Genomic DNA, 9,902 nt, shown 5'->3' with positions numbered 1-9,902 from the left:
CCTCACTATTCATTACCTATTATTGATTCTTTACTAGAAAGGCATTACACATTTCTAAGTGAAGAGATCTACAAGATGTTATGGACCTTACATTCTAGCAACAAGGGAAACTGTTATTATAGCACAATCATCCAGTTCTTTCTTTAATTATAATTAAGTTCTTTGAAAAAAGGGAAATCAGAATCATTTTAAGACTTCTGCATTCTTCAAAAAGGGGGTCCAGTGAAAATAAGTCTCTTCATGGTGGGTTATATACTTATCTACTAAGAGATATATTTCTCTTCCAGAGCTTCCTCATAGCATTTGTCATCTCAGAATTTCTCAGAGTGTAGATCAGGGGGTTCAGCATGGGGGTTATGACTGTATAAAACACACTCAATGATTTGTCAATAGGGAAGGTCTTAGCAGGTCTCACGTACATGAAAATGCATGGCACAAAGAAGAAGACCACCACAGTGATGTGGGAACCACAGGTCTGGAGGGCTTTCCGCCTCCCTTCCAGACTAAGGTTCTTTAGAGAGTGCAAGATGACACCATAAGAGATGAGCAAGAGCACAAACACAATTGTGCAGATCAGTCCTCCGTTGGCCACTACTAACAGGCCAATAACATGGGTGTCAGTACAGACCAGTTTCAGTAAGGGGTACATGTCACACAAAAAATGATCAATGACATTGGGACCACAGAATGGGAGTCTATAAATAGTGCTAACTTGAATGGCTGAATGCAGAAAACCTCCAACCCAGGACCCTACCAGGAGCACAACACACACCCACTGTCTCATGATAACTAAATAATGCAAGGGCTTACAGATGGCCACATAGCGGTCATAGGCCATCACCAGCAGAAGAAAGACCTCTGATCCACCAAAAAAGTGCTCTGTAAACAGCTGGGTCATACAAGATTGAAAGGATATGGTGTTTTTCCCAAACAACAAGTCTGAAATCAATCTAGGGGAAATAGTAGAGGAATAAATGACATCCATAAACGATAAGCTAGCAAGAAAAAAGTACATAGGTGAGTCCAGGGTCCTACTGACAGTTATAGTCATGACAATGAGCAAATTGCCCACCATGGTCAAAATATAGAAGTGTAAGAACATAACCAAAAGGACCTTCTGTCCCTTTGGATCCTGTGTGAGACCCAAGAGGACAAAGTAAGTGACATTGCTCCTTGGTTCCATCTAGTCTGCATAGGAGCTGACTTCTCATATTAGAAGCAGGTTATCTACAAAACAAGGGGGGAAACTTTTAAATGCATTAGAAGATCAATCTTTTATTCATTCAAACAATTAAAAGAATGTGGAAATAGTTGTTTGTGTCACATGCTTCACCAATGTTGTGATTTCCAAGTTGAATAAGCTATGGTTTCCCATACTCAGTGATATCATACATAATAATCACCAAGGTAATAAGTGCCATTATAAAAATAGCTGAATAGGGGTGCCTGGGTGGCTCAGTTGGCTAAGTGTCCAACTTCAGCTCAGGTCATGATCTCACGGTTTGTGGGTTTTAGCCCTGCACTGGGCTCCGTGCTGATGGCTCAGAGCCTGGACCCTGCTTCAGATTCTGTCTCTCCCTCTCTCTGCCCTTCCCCTGTTTACTTATTCATTCTCTCTCTCTCTCTCTCTCTCTCTCTCTCTCTCTCTCTCTCTCTCTCTCTCTCAAAAATAAACATACATTAAAAAATTAAAGAAATAAAAATAAAAATGGCTGCACAATGGGAAGATCCTGGAGTAAAAATTTATCAACCAAACAGGAATCATAGAAGGCTTCCCAGAGGAAGCAATACTTTAGCTGAGTTTTAAAGGAAAAGTGGGAGAACAACAAAACAAGCCAAGGGAATTCCATGAAAAGGTACACAGTTTATAAAGTCCCAAAAGTGAAATACTTGAGACCCATTTAAGGTAACTTACATATTCGAAATGAGAAGTTCAAATTAGGAATGGAAGGTCACTTCCCTGGGTTGTTTCTTCCTTCACTGAGACCTCTTTCTTAGCATTTTTGCTTGGATATGCCTCCTTTTCCTGACCAATAAATGAGGAAACACTTCAGTGTTGTGTCTCTCCCTTAATTTTTAAACTTTATATATGTAACATCTGCAAATTTGGACAGCTCCAACTTAGTATCAGTTCAGTGCTTATGAAACTAAATTTTTAATTTTCAGCAATAAATATAGGCGTACCCCACCTCATTAAATAGTACCACCTTCCGTGTCATTGCTCAGACAAGAAATATCACAATTCTTTTTCTTGCTCTCGTATCACATACTGATACCTTTAACGAGTCTTATGAAGCCCTTTAAAACATATCACATTATGGGCACCTGAGAGGCTCAGTCAGTTGAGCATTGTGACTCTTGATTTTGGGCTCAGCACTGAGCATGGGGTCTGATAGAGATTCCCTCTCTCTCCCTCTGCCCCTCTCCTCCACTTATGCTCTCTCGCTAAAACCAAAACACAAAATGTGTGTGTACACACACACACACACACACACACACACACACACACACACATACACACACATATCACAAATAACATCATTTCCCTCCCCCCACCCCCACTCCCCACAACTTCTACCCTACTACATTAACCTCCTGCCAGGTCCTTACCCTTTCATTCTGGCCTCCATCAATTTATTCTCCTCAGTCAGACCAAATGATCCTTTTTAAATCTCAATCGGATCTATCACTCCACTGCTCACAACACCTACAGTGGATTCTAATCACATAATCACAACTTAATGAATCACAGTTCATTTTACAGTAACAGGAACTATAATCTCCATTTCATAGGTGAAAAGACTAAGGCTCAGGTCATCTAATAATTTTCTGAGGGTCACCCATTTTTAAGTGATAAAACTAGAATTAGAATCAAAGTTTGCTTGCACTCAAAGTGTTCTCACTTTTTCTTATTAAAGATAGTCACACAATCGCAAGGCTGGTTTCCACTATTTACTATTAGTCTTACCTTGGGAAGGCAAGTCTGCAATCTGAAGGAACACCTTTTACTCATTCACAGCAACCTGGATTTCATCTGTCATCCAATTTGACAAGAGAAAGCAAAAAAGCTGCATTATTACTTGAGGACATATTTTATTTCATTTGACTGTCTATCCATTTTCTCCATGGAGTCTCCTGAATATTCAGAAGGTTGATTTTATTTGCACTGCAGATCGTTTCCTGGGAATTCCCAGGGCCACATAGAAAAGCAAAAATTTATCACATTAGGATAATTTATTAAAAAGACAAGAAATTCCTATCCTTACATAAGAAAAATAGCTACCAGTCATTTCCCAGGCAGATTTTTCTCAAGTAACTTCTTTCCCTCTGATTTCTAAACAGAAAAATACCATTCAAAGGCTTAGGTATCCTCATTCTATACTGTTGCTTTGGTCACATTAGCTGACTTGATATTTTAAGAGACATTCTTGTGCTTCTCTGTAGGCAATTCTTTAAGCCTAACAGAAACCTTCTTTAAAAATGTGTATCAATTTAAGAGTATAGTATCTTCTTCCCAGTAGGGCAAAGATCACTGGACATTTTATCCTTTCTAACCACATTCTTCATTAAGTCCTAGAGTTGGGAAGTGTCCAAGACTGATTCTTGCTTAATTAAATTCACTGGGAATTTTTGCAAAAACTTTCAAAAATATCTATATAAAGATCCTATTTTGTGAAATCAGATAATTAGGAAGATGTAACAATAACAAAAAAAAAAATAGCTTTAGAACCATTGTAAAACTACTGCCAGTCAAAAATAAAATTTCAGCCCATTTTGTTTTAGGGAAGATTAATTTATCATGTATTTCCCCACTTGCCATAGCAAGTTTTTCTTTCCTTGTATTTAATATTCAATTTATTCTACTTTGAACTGTGGTAGATATTGTAGATATTTATTCACAGATTTAGACAGAAAAACTATTTATCCAATTATTATTTTCCTTAATTTGGGGCTCCTGGTTACTTCCAGAAACCATGCTATGAGAGTGGACACAGCAATTAATGAAATAGGGGGGCAAATTATGCAACAGGTCCTTCCTGCATGGACCTTCTATTCTCATAACAGAATCAGGCAGTACGTAATAGGACAATTTAGGAAACTAATTACAGTCTTCATCAGTGCTAATAAGACAGCAAACAGGGTAGTCAGGGAGAATTCTACTATGGAGAAGGTGACCAGGGAAGGTCTTTCTTCAAAGATGATGCTTACTGAGATCCACAGGACAGAAGGCAGCTACCATTGGAAACACCTACAGGTAGTAAAATTAAGTAAACATTAATTATAAGCAATTTGTTCTCACTTCATTGATGGCATGACCTATGTATAGAAAATGGTAAAAACTTCACACAGATTTTTATTCCAGGGCCCTTTGAAAAGGAATGGTAAGTGTGGGCACTGTCATCAACTTCCTGATTGTAGTGGGAAAGCTTTCAAACTTCACTGTTGAGTGTCCTGTTAGTAATGGATCTGTCACATATGGCCTTTATTATGTTGAGGTACATGCCTTCTATACCCAATTTGTTGCGAGGTTACTTGTATCATGAAAAAACATTGAAATTCTATCCTACCAAAGAACAACTCAGAGAGGAAATACAATTCCTTTTACAACAGCATCAAAAAGAATATTTAAGAATAAACTTACATAAGGAGGCAAAAACTTTTGTACACTTAAAAACTATAAAATGCTGAAGAGAGAGAAAGATGGAGGCATAGGAGGATGCTGGGCTCACCTCGTCCTGCTGATCGCTTAGATTCCACCCACATCAGCCTAAATAACCCAGAAAATGGCCAGAAGACTACCAGAATGGACTCTCCAGAGCCAAGCGTAGACAAGAGGGCCATGGAAGAGGGTAGGAAGGGTGGAGAGCGGTGCGTCCTTCATGGACTGGCAGAGGTAAGCCAGGGCGGTGGAGGGGCAGCCCGCTGGGCAAGACAGAGCCCCCAAGTCTGGCTTGCAAAAACACTGGGGCCAGACTGCGTGAGTTTGACAGCCAGCGGGACTTAACATCGGGAATGTTAAAAGTCAACAGCTCTGCTCAGAGAGTGGGAGGGCAAGAGGATACCAGGAGGGAGAGTTGTTGAGCCCTGGACGACAGAGCTCAGCTCGGCGGGGAACAAAGGCAGTGGCCAGCACCAGCTCCCTCTCCCATCCCCCAGTCAAAATCCCAAAGGGAACCAGTTCCCATCATGGAACTTACTTGCACCATGCAAATGCCCAATGCTGTGCTTCTGTGGATCCATCCCTCCGATGGGTCTGCCTCCCTCTCAGTGCTGTAGGGCCCCTCCCACAGGGAACCACCAATCACAAAGCGAGCTGAGCCTACCCCTCCCACCCCTTTGCACCTTGCGGATCCACCCCAGCTAATATGCCCTTGGTCAGATCCCATCACAGCAGCACCACAAGCCTGGCAGTGTGCAAGTAACCCAGACAGGGGCCACACCACTCCACAGTGAGTCCTACCCCTGGGAGGGGGGAAGATAAGGTACCCACCAGTCTGACTGTGGCCCCAGCGGTGGGCTGGGGGCAGATATCGGGTCTGACTGCAGCCCCGCCCACCAAAGCTCAGGACAGCACAGGAAAAGAGCCCTGCAGTTCCCCGCCACTCCAGGGACTATCCAAAATGACGAAATGGAGGAATTCTCCTCAAAAGAAACTCCAGGAAGTAACGAGAGCTAACGAATTGATCAAAAACGATTTAAGCCATATAGCAGAAAATGAATATAAAATAATAGTCATAAAATCAATCGCTGGACTTGAAAAAAGTATAGAGGACAGCAGAGAATCTATTGCTACAGAGATCAAGTGACTAAGAAATAGTCATGAGGAGCTAAAAAATGTTGTAAATGAGGTGCAAAATAAAATGGAGGCGACCACAGCTCTGAGTGAAGAGACAGAGGAGACAATAGGTGAATTAGAAGATAAAATTATGGAAAAAGAGGAAGCTGAGAAAAACAGAGATAATAAAGTCCAGGAGTATGAGGGGAGAATTAGAGAACTAAGTGATGCAATCAAACAGAAAAATATTAATATAATAGGAATTCCAGAAGAGGAAGAGAGAGAGAAAAGGGCTGAAGGTGTACTTGAACAAATCAGAGCTGAGATCTTCCCTGATCTGGGGAAGGAAAAGGCATTGAAATCCAAGAGGCACAGAGAACTCCCTTCAAACATAACTTGAATCAATCTTCTGCATGACATATCATAGTGAAACTGGCAAAATACAAGGATAAAGGGAAAATTCTGAAGATAAACAGGCTCTAATTTATAAAGGGAGACCCATAAGACTAGTAGCAGACCTATCTACTGAAACTTGGCAGGCCAGAAAAGAATGGCAGGAAATCTTCAATGTGATGAACAGAAAAAATATGCAGCTGAGAATCCTTTATCCAGCAAGTCTGTCATTCAGAATAGAAGGAGAGATAAAGGTTTTCCCAAACAGACAAAAACTGAAGGAATTCCTCACCACTAAACCAGCCCTACAAGAGATCCTAAGGGGGACTCTGTGAGTGAAATGTTGCAAGGACTACAAAGTACCAGGGACATCACTACAAGCATGAAACCTACAGACATCACAATGACTCTAAACCCACATCTTTCAATAATAACACTGAATGTAAATGGACTAAATGCTCCAACCAAAAGACATAAGGTATCAGAATGGATAAAAAAACAAGACCCATCTATTTGCTGTCTACAAGAGACTCATTTTAGACCTGAGGACACCTTGAGATGGAAAGTGAGGGGATGGAGAACTATCTATCATGCTACTGGAAGTCAAAAGAAAGCTGGAGTAGCCATACTTACATCAGGCAAACTAGACATTAAATTAAAGGCTGTAACAAGAGATGAAGAAAGGCATTATATAATAATTACAGGGTCTATCCATCAGGAAGAGCTAACAATTATAAATGTCTATGCGCCGAATGCGGGAGCCCCCAAATATATAAAACAATTAATCACAAACATAAGCAACCTTATTGATGAGAATGTGGTAGTTGTGGGGGACTTTAATACTCCACTTACAATAATGGATAGATCATCTAGACGCAGGATCAGTAAAGAAACCAGGGCCCTGAATGATACATTGGATCAGATGGACTTGACAGATATATTTAGAACTCTGCATCCCAAAGCAACAGAATATACTTTCTTCTTGAGTGCACATGGAACATTCTCCAAATAGATCACATACTGGGTCACAAAGCAGCCCTTCATAAGTATAAAAGAACTGAGATCATACCATGCACACTTTCAGACTACAATGCTATGAAACTTGAAATCAACCACATGAAAAAGTCTGGAAAACCTCCAAAAGCATGGAGGTTAAAGAACACCCTACTAAAGAATGAATGGGTCAACCAGGCAATTAGAGAAGAAATTTAAAAATATACAGAAACAAATGAAAATGAAAATACAACAATCCAAATGCTTTGGGATGCAGCGAAGGCAGTCCTGAGAGGAAAATACATTGCAATCCAGGCCTAACTCAAGAAACAAGAAAAATCCCAAATACAAAATCTAACAGCACACCTAAAGGAACTAGAAGCAGAACATCAAAGACACCCCAAACCCAGCAGAAGAAGAGAAATAATAATGATCAGAGCAGAAATAAACAATATAGAATCTAAAAACAACTGTAGAGCAGATCAGTGAAACCAAGAGTTGGTTTTTTTGAAAAAATAAACAAAATTGATAAACCTCTAGCCAGGCTTCTCAAAAAGAAAAAGGAGATGACCCAAATAGATAAAATCATGAATGAAAATGGAATTATTATAACCAATCCCTCAGAAATACAAGCAATTATCAGGGAATATTATGAAAAATTATATGCCAACAAACTGGACAACCTGGAAGAAATGGACAAAGTCCCAAGCACCCACACAAAACAGGAAGAAATAGCAAACGTGAACAGACCCATAACCAGTGAAGAAATTGAATCAGTTATCAAAAATCTCCCAACAAATAAGAGTCCAGGACCAGATGGCTTCCCTGGGGAATTCTACCAGACATTTAAAGCAGAGATAATAACGATCCTTCTCAAGCTGTTCCAAAAAACAGAAAGGGAAGGAAAACTTCCAGACTCATTCTATGAATCCAGCATTACTTTGATTCCCAAACCAGACAGAGACCCAGCAAAAAAAGAGAACTACAGGCCAATATCGAGTTATATCCTCTCTCCCCCTGCAAAAGTGGCTCCCTGCCCGCCGCAAGCTTTTCTCTCCCCAAGTTCACTTCTCTGCACCAGGTGCCTGCTGAATTCTGTGGTTCAGGTTGTGCAGATTGTTGTGTTAATCCTCCAATCAGTTTTCTAGGTGTGTAGGATGGTTTAGTGTTGGTCTGGCTGTATTTCATGGACACGAGACACAAAAAAAACTTCCATGCTGTTCCGCCATCTTGGATCCTCCGATCATGATTGCTGTTTCCACATGTCTGTCCCAAGTTGTTTGCCTATTTTCCCTCCAGGAGTTGGGCCTTTATGCCAGCCAAGTCTGTCAACGTTTAAAACTCCAAACTATAATTCCAGCTGATTGGAAGGACTCAGCACTTTGAATATGTCATACCATGACTTCTGGCCTGCAAAGGTTCTGCTAAAAAAAAAAGCATAGTGCTTGTTGGAGGAGGTCATTAAGAGGACAGGACTATTGGTTGACCTGTGAGCTACAATTGGACATTTAGAGACTCCTCACCCTTTTTGTCTTTGGAAAGTACATTCTACACCAATCCTATGGTGGGAGCTAGTTCAAGGGCCATAGCCTTGGAGAATAAAGTGTATTTGAGGTCACCTGGATGGTGTGCATGACTGAGCCCAGTCATGTGCTATGTAAACTTTAAGATTTTGGTGAGAGGATCCAGAGATCTACTCATCTACTCCTCTTGCAGCCAATCTAACTAAACTTTGCATGTGCTACTGCTTATTAAAACTTCCACCTACCGGGGCGCCTGGGTGGCGCAGTCGGTTAAGCGTCCGACTTCAGCCAGGTCACGATCTCGCGGTCCGTGAGTTCGAGCCCTGCGTCGGGCTCTGGGCTGATGGCTCAGAGCCTGGAGCCTGTTTCCGATTCTGTGTCTCCCTCTCTCTCTGCCCCTCCCCCGTTTATGCTCTGTCTCTCTCTGTCCCAAAAATAAATAAACGTTGAAAAAAAAATTAAAAAAAACAAAAAACAAAAAAACTTCCACCTACCAAAAAACCAAAAAACAAAAACAAAAACAAACAAACAAAAAAAACACCGAGTGTCTTCTATTACTGATACTCTTGAATAGCTTTTAATTTTCTAAAAACACTCATTTTATGAGTCAAAGAATATCAAATCAGTGTTGGCTGGGCCACCCAACGATGAAAAGATGGGTTGGAAGCTCTGGGCATTAGGAGAGGGATATGGGTGCTGGCATACAGATGACCACATAGAATGTGTTTCTCAGGAGGCAGCGTGGTGGATTTTGAAGGTAAAACTTTGAGTTTGTCATGTTGGAATTTGAGGGACAGGGAGTGATGGCTCATCACTAGTTGCCCCCTCATCTAACCCCATGGAAATGGGGGTCTCAAAGGAACACCTCCTATCCCAGGAGCTGGGGCTGAGTTGGTGGATGCTGGACAGGCCTATTTGGTTCCTGCTTATGCCCACCCACAGGCACCAGCCTCCTCACCATCTCTGCTCTGTTGGGCATAGCCAGGTTTTTCTTACACACAAGTGCCAGGCTCCTCTCCTCGCTTCCTGCTCTGGAAGTGGGGAGGGAAGCAGTTGTAATGGAGATGGCTGGTTGCTGTTCTGGGTTCGAGTTGCACTCGGCCAAAAAACAATCTTGTTAGAAAAGTAAGTGGGGAGGAGGGGAACGGGAGGAGAGAGGAAGGCCTCTTCCCTCTCTCACCACACATTGAGACACATCTCAGTTGGTCTCTAATCTT

General features: G+C 41.3%; 1 protein-coding gene across 2 annotated transcripts; it reads right to left on the bottom strand.

Annotated features, from left to right (window-relative positions):
• Positions 1-256: 256 nt before the first annotated feature.
• Positions 257-9,463, bottom strand: LOC115525439 (olfactory receptor 4A47-like). Of its 2 annotated transcripts, XM_030332632.1 has the most exons (2): positions 9,450-9,463; positions 257-1,169 (listed from the first exon to the last, which is right to left on the bottom strand). In XM_030332632.1, exons 1-2 carry the CDS (start codon positions 9,461-9,463, stop codon positions 257-259), a joined length of 927 nt encoding a protein of 308 aa, XP_030188492.1. The 2 variants fall into 2 exon arrangements, with proteins under 2 accessions (XP_030188492.1, XP_030188491.1); XM_030332631.1 differs by lacking the exon at positions 9,450-9,463 and having other exon boundaries at positions 257-1,183.
• Between the last annotated feature and the right edge of the window lie 439 nt (positions 9,464-9,902).

This window comes from Lynx canadensis, chromosome D1 (assembly GCF_007474595.2).
Source record: "Lynx canadensis isolate LIC74 chromosome D1, mLynCan4.pri.v2, whole genome shotgun sequence".
Taxonomy (NCBI): domain Eukaryota; kingdom Metazoa; phylum Chordata; class Mammalia; order Carnivora; family Felidae; genus Lynx; species Lynx canadensis.
This window is presented reverse-complemented; position numbering and strand designations above follow the sequence as displayed.